The sequence below is a fragment of the Neoarius graeffei genome, chromosome 20 (assembly GCF_027579695.1).
Source record: "Neoarius graeffei isolate fNeoGra1 chromosome 20, fNeoGra1.pri, whole genome shotgun sequence".
NCBI lineage: Eukaryota > Metazoa > Chordata > Actinopteri > Siluriformes > Ariidae > Neoarius > Neoarius graeffei.
Window position 1 is genome coordinate 61966309 of NC_083588.1, and position 22687 is coordinate 61988995.

Genomic DNA, 22687 nt, shown 5'->3' on the forward strand with positions numbered 1-22687 from the left:
AGCATGATTCTGTAAACAATCTATGGCTTCCAGTCGCAGTTCTACTACGTCACTGCCTTGAACACGCCTCTACCCACGGCCGTTGGAGATGCTCAAAGTTGATTGGCTCCCGATTTTTCCGGAGCTTGGAAGAGCTGGAGATAGCTTGCCTTACCAGACTAAGTTCGCAACAGGCCCTCGTGTTGCGTCATGCTTAGGATGGGCGGGCCCAGGCTAGTCCCCAGCCACAAAAGCACCACTGCAAGAGTCCAGAGCGTCCTCCAGGCGCGACCCCCAACTGCCCACATGGGGCCGTCCTCCACAGGAGCGATGCGATGAGACCCCAACCAGACACAGGGCACCAGGATGGATCAGGCAGGTCAGCATCTCGATCCCAGGACCGACATGTAACTCAGAGGGACAGATTTAGGGGGAAGAGAGAGAAAACACAGGTTGTTAGGTATGCCCAATAGCAGCTCTGGTTCTCATCTCATCTCATTATCTCTAGCCGCTTTATCCTTCTACAGGGCCGCAGGCAAGCTGGAGCCTATCCCAGCTGACTACGGGCGAAAGGCGGGGTACACCCTGGACAAGTCGCCAGGTCATCACAGGGTTGACACATAGACACAGACAACCATTCACACTCACATTCACACCTACGCTCAATTTAGAGTCACCAGTTAACCTAACCTGCATGTCTTTGGACTGTGGGGGAAACCGGAGCACCCGGAGGAAACCCACGCGGACACGGGGAGAACATGCAAACTCCGCACAGAAAGGCCCTCGCCGGCCACGGGGCTCGAACCCAGGACCTTCTTGCTGTGAGGCGACAGCGCTAACCACTACACCACCGTGCTGCCCCACAGCTCTGGTTAAAGTAGTAATTAAAATCAAGTTAATAACCAGTGACCTCATTTGCATATCATGAAACATAACAAAATATGTAGATTAGCATACATATAATAGCCTGGTGATCTAATTTGCATATTGCATCATATTTCGAGTAAATGAGAAATCTGTCATAAAAATCTTGTGATATTGTGAGTAAGAAGGTTTTATGAATAATTTGGATATAATGAAACGAAACAAATAGAGCATTCTGACTGAGTCACATTTTTGTGTGCGATATGCAAATTAGTGCATATTTAATGATCGGTGAACGAATTTAGAAAGAAATTTTAAATATAAAACTTTTATTCTGATCGGACTAAAAGAAATCGTTTGAGCTTTTAGACAAATCTCAGGACATTGAAATCAAACAAACAAACAAACAACAATAACAAAACGCTTATGTGTACATTATGTGACGCTTCGGGGGCGTGTCCTGTTGCTTTACGTGCTGACGTCACTGCTGCCAGCACACCAGGAAGTAGGGTTAAAATTTCTCTACACAAATTAGCTGAGAGGGACGGAGCGCGCGCCCGGAAACGCGGAATAGTTTTGATTTTTATTTTATTTTACGTTATTGTTATTATTTTTTTCAAAGGAAGGAAGCGCAGACTCTTTACTTTATAATTCTCCACGTTGCTGAGGAAGGTCTGATTCTGAAAAGGTATGAAATGAGTGCAGAAGAGCTTGACATTCACTTCAATAACATGAAGGTCCGGTTCATTAGATTAGATTAGATTAGATTAGATTAGATTAGCATGCATGTGGCTAAGGAAGAGACAGACAGACAGACAGACAGACAGCTAGCTAGCTAGCTAGCTAGCTGCGTGTGCTGTGCTATAATGTTGTCCTGTTGTTGTATCAGCCCCAGCTGTAGGTTGATGGAGTGTCAGGAGTGACGAGGGTGGGCCAAGTAATCATATGATGTGGGTATCGTGATGAGTGACGTCACTGTACGTTTTTCCAACTGTATCACGGTTATTCTCGATATATTTGTATATCAAATCATGATTCAATAAGATCTAGAAGAAGCCATTGCCTGATGGTTAGAGAAGCAGCTTTGGGACCAAAAGGTTGCTGGTTCGATTCCCTGGACAAGCAGGAATAGCTGAAGTGCCCTTGAGCAAGGCACCTAACATACCCCAGATTGCTCTGGGTATGTTGTACGTCGCTCTGGGTACTAAGCGCATCTGCTAACTGCCATTAATGTAATCTAGATTGTAAAACAATGACACAAGATGTCAATCCACCCTTCTGAAAAATCCAGTTGGGTCTGCCTAATTACCATCTCGTCAAACTGGTACACCATCTTTACCAGCACAGTTTGTAGACTCGCAGCTCCGGGCTCCCTGGTTGGACTCGATTCGATCCTGAGCTGATTACTGTTCTAAACTTCTACTCTTGTCCACAATGAGAATCAGAATCAAGTTTATTCTCAAGTACAATCTGACATACAGTACCGTTCAAAAGTTTGGGGTCACCCAGACAATTTAGTGTTTTCCATGAAAAGTCACACTTTTATTTCCCACCATAAGTTGTAAAATGAATAGAAAATATAGTCAAGACATTTTTCTGGCCATTTTGAGCATTTAATCGACCCCACAAATGTGATGCTCCAGAAACTCATATCGTGTCCACATGGGCAACGGATCAGTAAAATATCAGGTACATATGGCAACGCAACGCTTGCTGAAAACGATGCAATACACATGCCACACCTCTACGTGCGCTGTAAGACGGTCCCATCGGAGACACCAGAACAATAGAAGAAGTAGGACGCATGCGCATAAACCCCTTCCTCTACCCGGTGTGAAGCACTCACAGGAACAAGTACACAACAACAAGAAGAAGATGGCTGCGACTACGTGAGGAAATCGTGCCTTCTGTGTGTACAAATTAGTTTTATTAGTGTGCATAGTTTTATATAACTTAATTTTCTTATTGTGTGTGAACATTTTGAAAAGCAGTCTTATCCAATAAAAAAAAGAAATTCAAGAAATAGTTCAGTTACTTGTTTATTTAAAAGAAAAGCTGTATACAAAAGTGAATGCAATGCAGTGGTTCATACAAAACAGCGAGAGTGCTGCTTGTTCTAGTCATGTGGTTGTGACGTCATCGTAAACAAATCCGTTCTACTCATCCAGACGACTTCGCAACGGTGCCGTTGCCAGATTTTTCCACTCTGGAACCCGTTCTCAAAAAATATCATTTTGGGGCACCCAAAACGCCGGTGCCGTGTGGACGCCAGGCCGAAACGATAAACAATTTTATCAGATTCACCTGAATCCGTTGCCGTGTGGACAGCCTCTCAGTCTGCTCAAAGGAAGGTCAGTTTTATAGCTTCTCTAAAGAGCTCAACTGTTTTCAGCTGTGCTAACATGATTGTACAAGGGTTTTCTAATCATCCATTAGCCTTCTGAGGCAATGAGCGAACACTGGAGTGAGAGTTGCTGGAAATGGGCCTCTATACACCTATGGAGATATTGCACCAAAAACCAGACATTTGCAGCTAGAATAGTCATTTACCACATTAGCAATGTATAGCGTGGATTTCTGATCTTCATTGAAAAGAACAGTGCTTTTCTTTCAAAAATAAGAACATTTCAAAGTGACCCCAAACTTTTGAACGGTAGTGTACAAGGAATTTTTGATGGTTGGTGCAACAAAAGTAGTTATATAAAGATAAAAAGAATTTAAAATGTCCAAATTTTGGAACATGGACATATTTTAAGGAGGATGTATATGGGTTGTTTTGAAGTCCGACATAAAGAAGAGTCATGACAGAAATGTGCGAGAAGAAGAGATTAAATAAATAAATAAATAAATAAATAAATAAATAAATAGCCAAATTGTACAGTGAGTGCTGGAACATGCAATAAAAGTTCACAGAATGAAGGTGACCTAGAGATGAAATGTGCAAAATCGCAGTTCAGAGACGAAGTGCATTAATGTCACAGATTGGAAGTGTGAGGTTAGAGATTAGAGTCAGTGCGGTCTGGGGCCTTATTGGTGAGGCAGCTGGAGTGGGGATAAAGCTGGCCTTATGGCGTGAGGTTTTGGTTCTAATGGACTGCAGCCTCCTACCAGAGAAGAGTGATTCAAAAAGTTTGTGTCCAGGGTGAAAAGGGTTGGCCACAGTCCTTCCTGCTCTCCTAAGGCTCCTGGATACCTACAGGTCCTGAAGAGATGGAAGGTTGCAACCAATCACCTTCTCAGCAGAGCGAATGATGCGCTGCAGTCTGCCCTCGTCCTTGGCAGTGGCAGCAGTGTACCAGACGGTGATTGAAGAGATGAAGATGGACTCCATGATGGCAGTGGTGTAGAAGTGCCCTATCATTGTCTTTGGTAGATCAAACTTCTTCACCTGCCGCATGAAGATCATCATCAGATTGAGCAGATGTTCGTTTCCCACTTGAGGTCCTGAGTGATTGTCGTGCCCAGGAAGCGGAAATACCGTAACCACAGAGGTTACTGGGGAATCAGACAGGGTGATGGTGGAAGGAGAGTGTGGCAGAGCTCCTCCTGAAGTCTACAAACATCTCTGCTGTCTTTGGAGCATTGAGGTCGAAGTTGTTCTGCTTGCACCAGGACACCAGATGCAACCCACCTGTGGGTAGGTTCATCCTCATCACGAGGATGGTGTTGTGTGCAAACTTTCGGGGAGTCAGAGACGCGTTTCCCCAGCTTCATGTGCTGCTTCCTGTCAGACAGGAAGTCAGCGATCCACCTGCAGACATCTTCGCTCCCTGGCGTTTCTTTGCATGTGCCTCAGACTTCTGCATGGTGTTTCTCGGGATCAGCTTCGGATTCACGGTAACCTTGACCAGGATTACTGAAAGTGAGTGAAACATGCAGTGCTCAGTTTATTGCAGTACTTAGCGGCTGATTTTAAAGATGGCCGACCATTTTGACCTGTGTTTTGGCAGATCAAACTGGATTTTTCAGCAGGATGCGTTAGGTCTGTAGTGAAAAGTTGAATTGACCAAAGCTGCTCGGAGATGTTTCCCAGTTTATTTTAGGACAAACATGAGCGTATAGCCACATTCAAGAGTGCGTTGTAGCTATGGGATTGGATGATGATTGACGAAGCGAAGTTATCTAAGTATAACGTAAATATGTGATGAAGCATTACATCACTAGTTTGGACTACACTACTGCATGGAAGAAGAGGGACATTACGTACCATTACATCATCCATCAGGATCATAGTCTTATGAAAAGAAGAAAGACATTACTGGTCAGTCACCTTCATTAAGCGGAGAGCAGAATGTGCGAGTGAAGATAAATCTCACGGATTTAACCAAAACAAGTAGCGGTCAGACCAGGCTGTACTAGTTCAAGCATGCCAGATATATATTTCTGTCAGGATGTCTTGTAGGGGCGGCACGGTGGTGTAGTGGTTAGCGCTGTCGCCTCACAGCAAGAAGGTCCGGGTTCGAGCCCCGTGGCCGGCGAGGGCCTTTCTGTGCGGAGTTTGCATGTTCTCCCTGTGTCTGCGTGGGTTTCCTCCAGGTGCTCCGGTTTCCCCCACAGTCCAAAGACATGCAGGTTAGGTTAACTGGTGACTCTAAATTGAGCGTAGGTGTGAATGTGAGTGTGAATGGTTGTCTGTGTCTATGTGTCAGCCCTGTGATGACCTGGCGACTTGTCCAGGGTGTACCCCGCCTTTCGCCCGTAGTCAGCTGGGATAGGCTCCAGCTCGCCTGCGACCCTGTAGGACAGGATAAAGCGGCTACAGATAATGAGATGAGATGAGGATGTCTTGTATCAATAAAGCTGCAAGCAGTGATATCCAGGGTCCAAGCAGCGTTGGCAAATATTGCTTCTAGTATGCAGTTCATGCCAAATACAACACCACAATAAACTGGTAGTACAGGTGGTGGATGGATGTGGCAGCTGAAATCTGATTGGCTAACATCTGCCATGTTTGTTCAGTTATTAGCAACCACTGGCTAGCAAGAAGAGGCTACAGATCAGCGTTCGATCCTGATGTGCTGCTAAGATGAATCTTTAAATGATCTGATAAATAGCCAAAGGGCGACGATAACAATATACCCTGATGACATGGTGGTTAAAGAAATCAGCAGGAATTTCCACGTGTTGTGATTTGAAGTATATTTTAATCATCCACACTGTATTTCTGCACACGTTGGTCTCATTTTGATTATCTTTTATGTAAACGGAATAAGTATCCACATCGTAACCAGAGAATATTCTGTAGAATCGCCGTCTTGTACCAAATTTGTTTACGCTGAAATGTACTGCCGTGTTTTTGGATCCATGAATACGGTGGGATCCGCTGACTCTGTGACCGGTGTTTCAGTTATCCGCGGTTTACCCCGGGCTGAAAATATGAAACGGAGACGTCAGAATCCTCTTCGTTTGAGAGCGACAGAGAGGGAGAGAGCGTGAGGGAGAAAAAGAAACCACATTGATGTCAATAAACCATAAACTAGAACGCTTGGAGGAATGTCGTGAAAATTAGCAACTATCCCTGTGTCCGAAATGGCTCACTCGTTCACTACTCCCTATATAGGGAATTACTATGTAGAGGACTATATAGTGAGCTCATTGGTAAAATGAAAAAAAAAACCCCGCTTTCGGACACTAGTCCATCGCGCTGGTGTTTGCGTCATTACTGTTGCACAATTAAACCGTGCCAGATCAGTCGGCTGGTGGGTTTTCAAAATAATAAATACATGCGTGTGTTTTTGTGATAAATCCATATTATACTGAGCGCATTTCACACATTAATCAATACAAAATACCTGCAGCTTTCAGTTCTTTTTTTTTTTTTTTTTTAAATCAAGGCTGAATACTTTCTTCTTTGCCGCTGCCTTTTATTAAATCAAATTTGAGACTTTTAATTTGATTTCTTTCAGCGCGACCGCAATGCATGATGGGATATACTGCTTTGGTTAGTGACCATCGGTTGTACACTACTTTTCGTGATGCATTGTGGGATACTTTGCGTGCACTATATAGGGTGTAAATAATCCTCACTAAGGTTTCGGACAACACTACAAAATGGCGTCCTCGCTATATAGTGAGTAGGGAGCGATTTCAGACACAGGGAATAAGACAAAAACTGGAACTTGAAGGAGAACTGAAGGCAAATTTTTTTTATTATCAAAATTCTATTTATCTCATTTTATTAAATATCGGAATGCGTTTTTGATCGCTATTTTGTCGCTGCTATAGCGAGTTCTGAGTGTTTGAAATACGCTCTGTAATATATCAGTCCGTATGTCAAAGCGATGGCCGTAAACGAGATTCGTTGAGACCTGTGCAAGACATCGTAGGACGGAAGTAAAACGTACAGCGGAAATCAAAGTGACCGACATCTGCCAACGTTGTCAAAAGACGCGCGCGCCCTCTTTCGAATGCTGATGTAATCGAGCCGGAAGTTTTGTTTGTTTTGATAGCAATCAGGAAAGTTTGAAAAAAGTCGTCAGTAATCGTCATTTAAACTCGTTTTTGTACCATATTTCGTTTGGAAAACAGTTTTCAAAATGGCGGCGCTGACACTTGACGTTTCAAAGTCTCGCACAAGTCTCGTGAAGATCGCGCGGATAAGCGACGCCTGCCGTGGACCAAACGAACTCAATTCAACACGGCTAAAAACCGAATAGGCCGATAAGTATAATATTTAATTGCAATTAGATGCCAATACGAGTCACGATATAAGGTTACTAAAACCGAAAACGTAATTGAATAACGCGTTAGTTAAGAAATAACGCAAGTTTAGAAATGACCTCAGTTCTCCTATAAAGGGCTGACTCAGCCTTCCCAGAATCTAGTTCGTTGGTTTTTTTTTTTGAAATCGCGTGACACTTACTCTGCTCGCTCTCTGTGCACTAAAACCTCTGCAGATTTCCTGTTAGCAATCCGTTTCAAATTCATCGCAAAATTTTCTTTATCTGCGTGGATATTTTGAATAGAATCTTCATGGCCACCTGTGAAACGGTTGAACTTGGTTCTGGTCCATTACAAGAATCAGTTAAAATAATTTAAAATATCACTACTTTGAAAAAATATCTTCAGTTTCGTGCTACGATTTATGATCTATGGCGCAGGATATCGCCGCGTTGTTACAGATTGTTTGTTTGTTTTTCAAACGGTGGGATATCTGTGGATGTGAAAATGGCGACTCGGTACTTGGCGCAGAGGGAAGGGTTCGAGTGAACCGGCCCTTTAAACAGTGTGAGTAAATGATGCTGAAAAAGGTGCAGGTGCACATGATGAAGGACGTATGACTTGGTGAAGTGGCTACGGTTACGGATGTCACGATGTTAGTATTTTATATTTAACCATTATTTGCCGAAGGTGAAGTGAATATCGGTGAGACGAAGTGGAAGTGATTATTTACCAATATTGACTGAGCCTGAGGCGGATAATTGTTTTGGTTTAAATACACAGGTGATTTTGTTTCATGAAATAATTTCGTTCAAACTTCAAAAGTTTCATGTAAATGTAATAACTTTGCAGCGCAGACTCGCATCATTGATCTACGCCGAATCACATAAAACACTGTTTTGAAATCGGTAAAATGAATCGCAATTCGACCTTCCCTTCGAATAGTTTTAGACCAAACTTCGTAGCATTTTTAGTGATTTTATTTTAGGAACAGCGTCGTCTTTCGTAATCTGTAATTCTTCCTCACTTACAGTGACGACGCGATCGGCCACCATTTTGCCGACTTGCTCGAGGTGATTATCGAGAAATAGTCTGAATTTCTCAACCAATCAGCGTTAGGGTGCATCAGTTGCCCTCACTTTTTTATAAAATCTGATGCATTTTTGTTTGGGTGTTCCTTTTCACCAATAAAGACATCCTGTAAAATTTTTTGACCATATTCAAAAGTCTAATGGTGGCACCATGAGGTTCATTTTTTGCCAAAAAACGCTTATTTTATGTTTTCGCGTAAGGTTTGAATCACAATGTTGGACTCCATTTATTGATTTCTTGTGAGCCAGAGATCATGTTAAGAACCTTTGCAAGGGATTGAGAAGCATTAATGTGATTCATAATACATTTGTATTGTTTAAAAGTAGTTGAACAATGATTCAATGAACAGCTAAAATTCAGACTGTGCTTGATAATATATTTAGAATATGTACTAAAAATGTGTATCTAAGGGCGTATTCACACCTACGTTGTTTGGTCCGGACCAAACGAACCAAATTTCCCTTGGTCCGGACCTTTTGGGTTGGTCTGAATACAAACCACCGAACTCTGGTCCAGACCAAACAAGCGGACTGAGACCGAGCTGCAAGGTCGGACTCGGTCCGGACCAAAGGAACCCTGGTGTGGACCTTTTGGAGGTGTGAAAGCAGACCGGACCTAATCCGACAGTTTTGCTTTTTTGTACCTCGGGAGCTTCCGTCGTTTGTCAAGCATTATGGGAAACAGAGTCTTGACACTCCACCGCAAAGTGCAAACACTGTTTCGGTTGTCAAGGGAACCTTACAACAGTCGTTCAGTCATTCAGACCAGTGGGAGGCTAGACTACAGAGTACAAAAAATGAGTAGGGGGCAAACGTGGGCCGAGGAAGAAACGCGTACCCTTGTGGATATATGGGCAGATGTCCACATATCTGAGCTTTTGGAGAGGACACACAAAAATGCCGACGTGTTTGCTGTATTCAGTGAGAAAATGAAGGAGAAGGGGTTCACGCGCTCCCCAGAAAAGCGCTTTGTGCGCATGTCGTCTCTGACCAATAGCTGAACGACCTCAGGACGCGTGGCTTTGTTGACAGATTTTGGTCCGCTTACTAAAATGTACAGTGTGAAAGCGAACCGCACCAAAATGAAAAAATAAAAAAAACATTTGGTTCGGACCAAAGCAAGTGAACTATCGAACTATCCTGGTCTGAATACACCCTAAGATATTTGGGCTTGAGTAACAGGAAGAAGATAAATACCTCCAGGGCTGCTCTTTGCTCCGTTTTCAATGAGAACTTCCCGTTGAATGCTTTCAATACAGCATCTACCGCTGTGTCAAAGGCTTGCCGCTGCTCCATGTTCGTAATGTTTCTAGTGAATGAAGCGCTTCCGGCATAGATTCTGTAAACAATCTATGGCTTCCGGTCGCAGTTCTACTACGTCACTGCCTTGAACACGCCTCTACCCAGGGCCGTTGGAGATGCTCAAAGTTGATTGGCTCCCGATTTTTCGGGAGCTTGGAAGAGCTGGAGATAGCTTGCCTTGCCAGACTAAGTTTGCAACAGGCCCTCGTGTTGCGTCACACTTAGGATGGGCGGGCCCAGGCTATAAAATAGCAGCTTTTTCCATAACTTTGAGCTCCTGGTGCCGCCATTAAACTTTTTGAATTTTGTCAAAATATTTCACCCAGTGTGTTTTCTTACCAAAAGGAACATAAAAACAAAAATGCATCATGATCGGAGGAACTTTTCATTTTTAGGGGGCGACTGATGCACCCTAATCAGCGTGCATGATTTTCTATAATCACCTCTGTATTTATACTCAATTCGACTGTCATTAGGTATGTATGTACATGGAAAACAAGCTGATTCGCTACGATCCTTGGTTTCATCTATCTGCGTTCGATCTTGGAACGTATCCTCTGTGTATACAGTATGGCGATCCAGCTGGGTTTGATTTCTGGACTTTGTGTGGTGAAACAATATTTATGTATTTTTCAAAAAAAAAAATTTTTATGAAAAAAAAATTCTCGTTTAGTGTGTGCTGTGAAAAACAAAACAATTTCCTTGTTTTTCTATTTTCTTTTCAAACTGATGAACAATGTAGAGTGTCCGGGGCACATTTCAGCGCGGGCAGACATGCGGAATGTTTCTGAAGAAATTATTTCTCAAGAACTAGCTCTTTGAGTTTAACCCCGCCCCCTTTTGCTCGACATACTGTAACCCTGCCCACTTTGCTCTACATACTCGTACCTTGCTAAGATTGATAGGCATAGACATATAAACATAGACGCCGCATTGAGCTGGTGGCCCGTTGCTGGGATATGTCAGAGTGTCCGCCATATTGGATGTGGCAAATCTTCCCCGTAAACCGATGCAAGTAAATGGACTGAACTTCATAAAGCCCCTTTCTACAATAATATTTAACTCGATGCCTTTTTATTCACCCATTAAGATACACTCACGTATATACAACCCCGATTCCAAAAAAGTTGGGACAAAGTACAAATTGTAAATAAAAACGGAATGCAATGATGTGGAAGTTTCAAAATTCCATATTTTATTCAGAATAGAACATAGATGACATATCAAATGTTTAAACTGAGAAAATGTATCATTTAAAGAGAAAAATTGGGTGATTTTTAAATTTCATGACAACAACACATCTCAAAGTTGGGACAAGGCCATGTTTCCCACTGTGAGACATCCCCTTTTCTCTTTACAACAGTCTGTAAACGTCTGGGGACTGAGGAGACAAGTTGCTCAAGTTTAGGGATAGGAATGTTAACCCATTCTTGTCTAATGTAGGATTCTAATTGCTCAACTGTCTTAGGTCTTTTTTTGTCGTATCTTCCGTTTTATGATGCGCCAAATGTTTTCTATGGGTGAAAGATCTGGACTGCAGGCTGGCCAGTTCAGTACCCGGACCCTTCTTCTACGCAGCCATGATGCTGTAATTGATGCAGTATGTGGTTTGGCATTGTCATGTTGGAAAATGCAAGGTCTTCCCTGAAAGAGACGTCGTCTGGATGGGAGCATATGTTGCTCTAGAACCTGGATATACCTTTCAGCATTGATGGTGTCTTTCCAGATGTGCAAGCTGCCCATGCCACACGCACTAATGCAACCCCATACCATCAGAGATGCAGACTTCTGAACTGAGCGCCGATAACAACTCGGGTCGTCCTTCTCCTCTTTAGTCCGAATGACACGGCGTCCCTGATTTCCATAAAGAACTTCACATTTTGATTCGTCTGACCACAAAACAGTTTTCCACTTTGCCACAGTCCATTTTAAATGAGCCTTGGCCCAGAGAAGACGTCTGTGCTTCTGGATCATGTTTAGATACGGCTTCTTCTTTGAACTATAGAGTTTTAGCTGGCAACGGCGGATGGCACGGTGAATTGTGTTCACAGATAATGTTCTCTGGAAATATTCCTGAGCCCATTTTGTGATTTCCAATACGGAAGCATGCCTGTATGTGATGCAGTGCCGTCTAAGGGCCCGAAGATCACGGGCACCCGGTATGGTTTTCCGGCCTTGACCCTTACGCACAGAGATTCTTCCAGATTCTCTGAATCTTTTGATGATATTATGCACTGTAGATGATGATATGTTCAAACTCTTTGCAATTTTACACTGTCGAACTCCTTTCTGATATTGCTCCACTATTTGTCGGCGCAGAATTAGGGGGATTGGTGATCCTCTTCCCATCTTTACTTCTGAGAGCCGCTGCCACTCCAAGATGCTCTTTTTATACCCAGTCATGTTAATGACCTATTGCCAATTGACCTAATGAGTTGCAATTTGGTCCTCCAGCTGTTCCTTTTTTGTACCTTTTAACTTTTCCAGCCTCTTATTGCCCCTGTCCCAACTTTTTTGAGATGTGTTGCTGTCATGAAATTTCAAATGAGCCGATATTTGGCATGAAATTTCAAAATGTCTCACTTTCGACATTTGATATGTTGTCTATGTTCTATTGTGAATACAATATCAGTTTTTGAGATTTGTAAATTATTGCATTCCGTTTTTATTTACAATTTGTACTTTGTCCCAACTTTTTTGGAATCGGGGTTGTATTTGGGAAACAAACAGGCATCAAAACAACACATATAACTTTTAATGTGATGGTTATAAATAGTGTGCGAAATACCCTGTACACTGCAAACTAGCGACAGATCCGCGATAGATAGCTCAGGTAAGCTAATCAGTCAGCATACCGTAGCAAGCTACCAAAACCTGAGGCCACAATAACCAACCTACAAGACTGAATATGATGAATGATGGAAATAGTGGAAAAACTGGAAATAGTGAATGAAAATAAAAATGTACTGTTTTATTTATTGAGTCACCACACAGACCTGCTCTCGCTGAATAAAGTGAGCTGAATGACCGGCAAACTGAGTTCGGCCAGGTTCTAACGTCATACCAAAACAAAATACATCACCAGGGTTAGATCTTAAGGTTTTTCTGCACTAGCCAGCCGGGCTAGTGGCTTGCAAATTGCACTAGCCCGCAGAGTGTTGCACTAGCCCGCTATTTTAAGCCCAATTCCTGTGACAATTGAAAGAATTTTAAATACTAAACAATGAACAAGTTGAAACAACAGAAGCTCCCAATTCAGTGTAACAAAACCAGTACTTTATTCAATCCATTATGGTTCTCATATGTGACTTTGGGTTTCAAACCATAATTGTCACTTTGAAGTATAAAAGAGGTAGTCATTGCTTACAGTTAAGTAGACTAGTACATGTAGTAATCTCGCAAAATGGACTAGAACTGAAATCATTCAGTTGCCTTAGACTGGAAAAAAACATTAGGCACTCATCATGGTACACAGTTACAACCTGTGTCAATGAACTGTGTCAGTAATGTTCAGCAACAATGCATTACACCATGTACAATAAATAGAATGAGCTAAAAGATTTTGTATCAGATTTTGCGTGATTCAAGATGGCCACACCCATGTCAAGTTATTGCACTAGCCAACACGGGCTAGTAGCAGAGATTTTGCACTAGCCCGTGGCTATCGGCACTAGCCATGGGCTAGCGGGCTAGTGTTAAGATTAGTGTTGCACCAATACCATTTTTTTGGCCCCGATACCGATACCTATACCTGGCTGTGCAGTACCTACCGATACCATACCGATACCACTCCGTTTGAAGTGTGTGTGTGTATGTATGTGTATATATATATATATATGCGTGTGTGTATATATATATATATATATATATATATATATATATATATATATATATATGAAGAGCTGCATACTTGGATGTAAAATCATTGCTATCATGGCTTTGTCAGGCTGCTGCTTACCTTTGTGAAACAGGAAAAAGACTAATACAAAGTGAATCCAGTAGAAACTCTGTGTTCGTTCACATGTTTCGTCTTCAAATGTTTTATCAGGTTCGAGGTATTGAAACTGGCCGATTTAACTCCACCTCTCGAAACTTTCAGGCCGCAAATCTTGCATGTAGCCATTGTACTCGCCGGAGTTTCTATGCTGAAATGTATCCAGACCGCCGACATTTTCTTCTCGTGGTTTGTTTTTCCTCCGCATGAAAAAGCTGCCCCTGTATTGGTTAAGAGCGGCTATTGGCCCGCTCTCATTGGTCTGGAGCAGGTCAATAGCAATAGCTGCTTGGCGTGCTTGGCAGGCATGCACAGTGATCACGTGTGATCACACAACACAGAGTGTAGTGAGTGTCGGGAGAGAGAAGGCTGCGTTCAAGTGTCATACTAGCATCGGTAAATGGTATCGGCGCCCTATTTCTTGCTACTCGCCAATACCGATACCACCATTTTAGTGCCAGATCGGGGCCCCGCCCGATACTGGTATCGGTATCGGTGCAACACTAGTTAAGATCTAACCCTGATCACTGATTCCTTCACATTCAGAAAGGTTAAAAACATTCATCATACGTTCAAAAACGTTCATCATAGTGTGGCACTGTGTTATCTAATTCTCACTGCTTATACCTATACACCTCCCCGGTGGAGATGAGCTGGGAAACTGAAGACTGAAGAAACAGTATTGAAAAGTATTTTTCCAGTCTCACCTGTGAAAGGTAATCCCATGTGATCTCGTTTGGACGGTAAACCTGTTGGTACAGTTAAACGCAGCACGTGAATGAGGCATCTTTATTCTCGGCTACTGTCTAGACGCTACACCAGAGACGGTTGAAGAATCTCCACTTTCCCCCATCCAATATGGCGACGAGGATGACGTATGATTCTACGCAGAATGCGGCGTCTGTTTATATGTCTATGATTGATAGGCAGGTGGCAGCCATGTTGTTTAGAACCTGTTTTGGATTATTACTGAGGTTCAGACTCTCCTTCGTGCTTGGACCCCTGATATCGCGCATCATGTATCCTGTCGTGATTAAAAAGTCTGTAAAACTGAACGGAAAAGTCTGACTTATTTCAAACCTTTTTTTTTTTTTTTCCTGAGAAATCAAACAGACTTGGACTTTTTTTTTTCAGGGAATTGAGCTTTTTATAGTCTCTGTGCCCGATGTTCCTCGTTGTTCTGACGACAAACATTTATGGAAAAAGATCCTGGTTGATGATGTTTGTTCACTGTCCTTTACACAGCCACTCCTCAACTCTAAACTGGAGTTTGCTTTCTGGTGTAACCACTTTTTTTTTTTTTTTTTTTATCTTCCTTTCCGTAGGCCGGGCTTGGTGGCTTTCGTGCAGCGTAGGTTGTGTCATGTGAAGAAGTTTATATACTTTGGAAATGATCCATCCCTGTTGAGTTCTGGATTCAGATTCAGACGATGCTGATCTTATTAACCCCGCCGACAGTAGTCGGAGGGGTTATTATTTTCACCTGCGTCAGTCTGTGTGTGTGTCTGTCTGTCTGTCTGTCTGTGTGTCTGCAAGATATCTCAAGAACCAATGGATCGATTTGGACCAAATTTTGTACGTGTTGCCAATCACCCAGGAAGGAAACCATTAAATTTTGGAGGTCAAAGGTCAAGGTCATGGCAGAACTTTGAAATTTTCGCCCAATGTATTTTAATAGGGAAAAGGCGGGGTTTGCACTCGTTAGAGTGTCCCTGTCTAGTTGATATTAACTTTCTCTCCTTCGTTTCTATAGTAATCGCTCATTCACAGGGATTTGTACGGCATGCGCGCCATTTTAACACGTTTAAGACAAAGTACGTTCTTGTCAATATGGTGAAGTTTTCTCGAACGAAATGTTTATGTAACGTTTTATGGAAGGAGTCTCCAGTGTCAGTGCTTCATATGAGCAGTGGCGAAGTTTTCGAAGATCTTCAGGACAAGAAGAGTTTACGCTTTGTGGTTTCATGACAAGCTGCACGTTTATTTATTTTTTTTAATATCTATCTATCATTAACTAAAAAGAGAGGAACACTTGTTTTGTTTCGTGGTTGTTCCACACCATTAAATGTAAAACCCAGATTCCAAACAGCTGGAATCGAAGGTCACAGGTGTTCACTGTTGGTTTTCGGCCTTCGCTTCACCCCTTTCGCGCAGAGATTTTTCCGGATTCTTGGGATCTTTTGATGATCTTCCGGGTTGTCGATGGTGAAATTCCTTTCAGTTGTACGCTACCGTTCAAAAGTTTGGGGTCACTTTGAAATGTCCTTATTTTTGAAAGAAAAGCACTGTTCTTTTCAATGAAGATCACTTTAAACTAATCAGAAATCCACTCTATACATTGTTAATGTGGTAAATGACTATTCTAGCTGCAAATGTCTGGTTTTTGGTGCAATATCTCCATAGGTGTATAGAGGCCCATTTCCAGCAACTCTCACTCCAGTGTTCTAATGGTACAATGTGTTTGCTCATTGCCTCAGAAGGCTAATGGATGATTAGAAAACCCTTGTACAATCATGTTAGCACAGCTGAAAACAGTTGAGCTCTTTAGAGAAGCTATAAAACTGACCTTCCTTTGAGCAGATTGAGTTTCTGGAGCATCACATTTGTGGGGTCGATTAAATGCTCAAAATGGCCAGAAAAATGTCTCAACTATATTTTCTATTCATTTTACAACTTATGGTGGTAAATAAAAGTGTGACTTTTCATGGAAACGCAAAATTGTCTGGGTGACCCCAAACTTTTGAACGGTAGTGTACGTTGAGAAACGTTGTTCTTAAAGCTAGACTCCATTTCGATTTCATAAAACGGGTGAAATTTAGTTCCCTCTGAATTGTGGTCATTTTTGTAATATCTTACAAAATATCAGGCCGTTCTGTTCTGTGGCTGGGAAGTTATTTAATTTGAGGGGATTAAAGCAAATAATGTGCATGAAATCGCTCGCTTCATGCAGTCAAGCAGACAGAGGAAGTCCGTGTGTGTGCGCATGCGCAGGTTGACCTTTGAGCGTGCACTGACAGTTCCATCATTCTGTCGCTAAACGAACAGCTGATCACACCGAGGTGCTCGCTGAGCGCCCATATTTATTAGTTTCATATTTCCTGCATTTCCTTTCCTTCGTATATAACATAACGTCTTTTCTTCTCGCTTTCTTTCCGTTACTGTAGTCGGTCTTTCATGTTTCGTTCGCACACTCGCGTCCTCCGTTTTTCTCTCCTGTTTCAAATTTGTATCCCACAATGCCTTGCGTGAACAGGGAAAGCCCACCACGTGATGCATGACTTAGTATCTTGTATTGGGTCATGGTGAAGCAGGAAAAAATAGCGGAGAATTTCAGGCCACGTGGAGAGAAATTCATTAATTGTTCTATTTAAAAAAACGAATAAAATTGGAAGTCTGTCATTCGAATTCAGTAGCTTTTGGTCACTAAGCAAAAATAATTGTGTGTCGGGGAAAATTCTTTTTATGACCTACACTTGAAAAATCTGAAAGGCGGTACAGCTTTAAGCTGTTGGACTGTTTGCTTGTGAAATACTGAGCCTGTTTACCTGTAGAATATTCCAAAACGGGTTGTTTTTTTTTTTTTTTTTTGGAGCTTCTACAACTTTCCCAGTCTTTTGTTGTCCCATCCTAATTTTTATTTTTTTTTTTGGAACGTGTTGCAGGCATCAAATTGGCAATGTGTGTATAATAAACAGTGAAGTTTCAGTTTGAATGTGAAATATCTTGTCTTTGTGTTGTATTCAGTTGGTCGAAAAGGACGGGAGAGTCAGCTTCAGGATGGTAACAGTAACTCTGCTTCATCACACTGCTGACGGCACTCGTTATTTTTCTCTCGTGTCATTGAACCGGTTCTGCTTGTTCCTTGATCTGACCTTTTCTCCAAAAACCTGAACAGCTCCTTTACATACGCGCGTGTGTGTGTGCACGCATTTGAACACGTCTGAGACGGATGTAGGCCCGTTCTAGTGTATGCACTGTGACTGGATTCTGCAGGAACCCACTGCATGTTAGTATTTTTTATTTCTGCCATTCCCATTATGGCATCTGGCTGACAGCTGGTGGTGGTGGGAGGCGGGACAAAAAGCCCCCCTTGTCCCAAACAAAAAAGCTATTCTGTCCCCTAAATGCAAGCAGATATTGAGAGTGAAAGTTTGTACACCCTTAGTCTGGCTGCATGTTCAGTTTCACAGACGTTTCTTCATTATGACGAGCAAATAAAAAGGTCAGATAATGTATGTTGTGATATTAATAATACACTACCGTTCAAAAGTTTGGGGTCGCCCAGACAATTTAGTGTTTTCCATGAAAAGTCACACTTTTATTTCCCACCATAAGTTGTAAAATGAATAGAAAATATAGTCGAGACATTTTTCTGGCCATTTTGAGCATTTAATCGACCCCACAAATGTGATGCTCCAGAAACTCAATCTGCTCAAAGGAAGGTCAGTTTTATAGCTTCTCTAAAGAGCTCAACTGTTTTCAGCTGTGCTAACATGATTGTACAAGGGTTTTCTAATCATCCATTAGCCTTCTGAGGCAATGAGCAAACACATTGTACCATTAGAACACTGGAGTGAGAGTTGCTGGAAATGGGCCTCTATACACCTATGGAGATATTGCACCAAAAACCAGACATTTGCAGCTAGAATAGTCATTTACCACATTAGCAATGTATAGAGTGGATTTCTGATTAGTTTAAAGTGATCTTCGTTGAAAATAACAGTCCTTTTCTTTCAAAAATAAGGACATTTCAAAGTGACCCCAAACTTTTAGCGCTGTCACCTCACAGCAAGAAGGTCCGGGTTCGAGCCCCGTGGCCGGCGAGGGCCTTTCTGTGTGGAGTTTGCATGTTCTCCCCATGTCCGCGTGGGTTTCCTCCGGGTGCTCCGGTTTCCCCCACAGTCCAAAGACATGCAGGTTAGGTTAACTGGTGACTCTAAATTGAGCGTAGGTGTGAATGTGAGTGTGAATGGTTGTCTGTGTCTATGTGTCGGCCCTGTGATGACCTGGCGACTTGTCCAGGGTGTACCCCGCCTTTCGCCCGTAGTCAGCTGGGATAGGCTCCAGCTCGCCTGCGACCCTGTAGAACAGGATAAAGCAGCTACAGATGATGAGATGAGATGAGATGATACATTTGCATCTCCCTTTCGGAACACACTCACCGTCCACTTTAATAGGAACGATTCCTGTTCTTGGCTGCAGGAGCGGAACCCGATGTGTTGTTCTGTTTGCTGGTGCATGCTGAGATGCTTTTCTGCTCAGCACGGTTGTAAAGAGTGATTATATGAGTTCCTTCCTGGCAAAAAAAAAAAAGCTCGAACCACCTCAAATCTCTCCGTTTTCCTCTGACCTCTCTTATCAACAAGGGGTTTGATTTGTTTCCACCCACTGAACTGTCACTTGCTCACTTGATGTTTTTTGTTTTTCGCACCATTCTGTCTGTGTAGTGTGAAAACCCCAGGAGATCAGCAGTTTCTGAAATACTCAAAAAAAAAAACAAAACAGTTAATCTGGCTCAAAAGTCACACTTTGAGAACGTTTTTTCCCGTTCTGATGTTTGAACATCGTGAACATTTGATTAACTGAAGCTCTTGGTTTGTATCTGTGATTTGAAGTAGGGGTGTTCCTAATAAAGTGGCGTGTGTATAACCTTTGCCTTTAAAACTCTCCACCTGCTTCAGTAGTTTTTGAATAACTTTTAGATCTTCTCAGAAATTGTATAAAAAAAATTCACATTTATCACAAGTAAATATATTTCAGGCATCAAACGTCTCGTACTAATCAGATGATTTTTGTTGTGTTGTGTATCACGGTGTGATTTCAGATGGACCCGACGCTTGCTGAAATCGGGAATCACCTCTCAGATGCCATGAAGATTTTGGAGAGTGGCCAGCTGTAAGATATATAATTTTATCCCTTTGTCCAGAAGTTTGAACAGCAGTTCTTTTAAAATACAAGTATAATATCGTATAACTAAGCTAACCTCAGCTAGCTAACCCATCCCGAAAGACTGAACAGAAGTTGGGTGGGTTTCCCAAAAGCCTCTTAACGCTAAGAGCATCTTAAAGGGCATATCCTGGACCAATGTAGTGTTTTTTTGTTTTATATGAAAGTATGTCCCTTTAAGCCTAGGTCACAACCGGACGTACAATTTTTTTGGCCGTGCGATTTTTGGCGTTTCCCAAATCGCTGCGTTTTTTGTTGTTGTTGTTGTTCATGGAGAAAGACGCACGTTGGCCGTAAGTTTGTCTTGCAACCTGAAAAAAACATAAGCGCCCGTAGAGTTTGTTTGGCATGACAAAGAACCTCTGCAGCCGGTCTACGGCTTGAAAATCAGCACGTCACACGCGCCCTCCGTGCGTTTCTTGCGTTTTTTGCACGTAGACCGGCCATAGGAGCACGTACAGCCGGTTGTGACCTAGGCTTTACACACTCATCCAGAAGGGTAATTTTGCACAAGGCCATCTGTCTACAGCAGAAAAAAATAAAAAATAACAAAACGCGTCTGGAAAAATCCCAAGGGAGTCTGGAGCCAGATTCGTGACGTCACGTGCGGATCCGCCAGCAGGCTGCGAGACCCTGCGTGGATTCAGTGCACAGTCTGTGTAGACCAGGTTTAGCAGCTAGCGATTTTGCTCATCTTTCTATTGTTACATAAATCATATTTTTTCTAATTACTATCATGTATTTATATATTTCTTCATTTAGAAGAGTACTGGCTACTGTAGGAGAAAGATTTCATAAGCTACACACATGGAATCGGCTAAGCAGGGTTGTAGATACGTTTAATGTGTTTGACAGGTCCCAAGATCTCAAGCCCTGACACGCCGTATATCCCTTGATACATGTGAAGTAACGCTACGTTCACACTGCAAGGCTTAATGCTCAATTCCGATTTTTTTGTGAAATCCGATTTTTTTGTGAGGTCGTTCACATTAACAAATATATGCGACTTGTATGTGATCCTCAGTATGGACGAAAAGCGACCTAAAAGTGTTCCGCATGCGCATTGCAGGATACGACGACGTCACACGCAGTGAGCATGGCCAGTGTTTACGGAAGTAAAACCGCCCGGTTGCGGTATGACCCATCCAATCTAGCTTGAATAGCTGCATCCCCCCAAATGGAAATCAGCTCCCTAACCTCTGCGTCCTTCCATTGAGAAGATTCAGAACCTTCACAGCCCGAAGCATCCCTCGCATTGATGTCATGCGCAGGGGCGCAGATACGTTTTTTGAACTGGGGGGGGGGACAAAAAACTGGGGGGGGACAAAGCTGCCAGCAAACCAACCCCAACCCCGATATGCCTGTCAAACTTGTTGTGGGTTACCATAGCAACCGAGTTCGCAACCTGTGCAGTCTGCGCAGCTCAACCAACCAAATATCAGTCTTTGTTTTGTTTTATGTGAATTGTTGCAACTATGTATACACTGCTGTGCACCTCAATAAACCGAATGGTAATTAGTCTTTTGATTTTTCCGTGAGGTTTGCCTTATGCAAAGAAAGACAGCATAGACGTTTTTTCCTCCCTATAAGTGGGGGGGACCGAACGAAGTGAATTTAAATCTGGGTGGGACGAGTCCCACCCTCTATCTGTGCCCGTGATTATGCGCCATGTTGTTGTAACTTTTTTTGAGAGACCCGCCGCCTACTTCAGCGCAGAATAGTGACGTTTGTGGCTTGTTGATGACGTGTAAGTCGGATGAATGCGACCTGGCGGTTCAGACTGAAGTCGCATATGAAAAGAGCGGATAGGAATCGGAATTAGGACCACATATCCAAACGGCCTGGGTCGGATTTGAAAAAATCGGATCTGTGTCGTTCATATTGTCAATGAAAGTTCGGATACAGGTCACATATGGGCGAAAAGATCGGATTTGAGTCACTTCAGCCTGCAGTGTGAACGTAGCCTAAGTGTATTATCGCCCAGCGCTTTTGGGTGTGTCAATAACATTATCCGTGTACCACACCAACACAGGAACACCTGATTTAGAGTACAGTCTCTCTGATTTCTTACCCTGGCAACAGTCAACTTGTGAGCTGCCGATTTTCTTGGTCTTTTTCTCGGCTCTGCTTGGTCCTCGGCTTCGAGGGCCTCAGTGGACGCGGCACTTCACCTTCTGTCAGGGGAGACGAACACAGCTGGCTCCTTTGGTGACGCTGACACAGATGGAGACGGTGTTGCTTTGGGCATTCTGACAGATGGAACTGCGTCTTTTTTCAGATCAAGTTGCCTCGCGAAGCCCATTTCCCACTGCAAATAGTTCTCAAAGTCGTCAGGCTTTATGAAGCGAGCCCTGCATATGATGCTGTGGTCTGTTGCATGTTGCCAGTTTTTCCGAGTGCCTCGCACGAAGCGCTCCCATTTCTCTCTCATTGTCCGGTCTTTTGGAAAATGATGAGTACTAATCCCATCATGATTGGTGTTGCTCCACCCTCCTACGATACATCTGTTAACCATTTTAATAATTACGCGATAACGTTGAAGAAATTTGCAGAAAACCACCAGGTCGTTTTCTCATAAACAAACCAGCGCTGACGTAGGATTCAGAAGGAGGCGTCCCGCACGTACGGCTTGATTTCAACAGAATTTTTCTGGTATTGCGCAAGGTAAAAAAATTGCACAAAATGCAAAATGTGACAGATATTTGACCAAGGTTTAATATAAAATAAGAGAATTACATTGATCTTGTGCCTAAATATACCCAAGATGTGCCCTTTAACTAGGAGAGAGAGTGTTCATTGTGATGCTCGCTCTGCCATTTAACGATGATCTTTGTGCTGCGATGCTTTGGGG

The 22687-nt window shown here is 42.7% G+C and overlaps 1 protein-coding gene across 4 annotated transcripts in view; it reads left to right on the plus strand.

Moving 5' to 3' along the window:
* The first annotated feature begins 1328 nt into the window (after positions 1 to 1328).
* pdxdc1 (pyridoxal-dependent decarboxylase domain containing 1) overlaps positions 1329 to 22687 on the plus strand; it is an 82485-nt gene continuing 61126 nt past the window's right edge. For all 4 annotated transcript variants that reach the window (XM_060902143.1, XM_060902145.1, XM_060902144.1 and 1 more), the window contains exons 1-2: positions 1329 to 1531; positions 19715 to 19785. In XM_060902143.1, coding sequence (XP_060758126.1) covers positions 19715 to 19785 — 71 coding nt within the window. In that variant the 5' untranslated portion in view covers positions 1329 to 1531. The remainder of the gene's footprint in view (positions 1532 to 19714; positions 19786 to 22687) is intronic.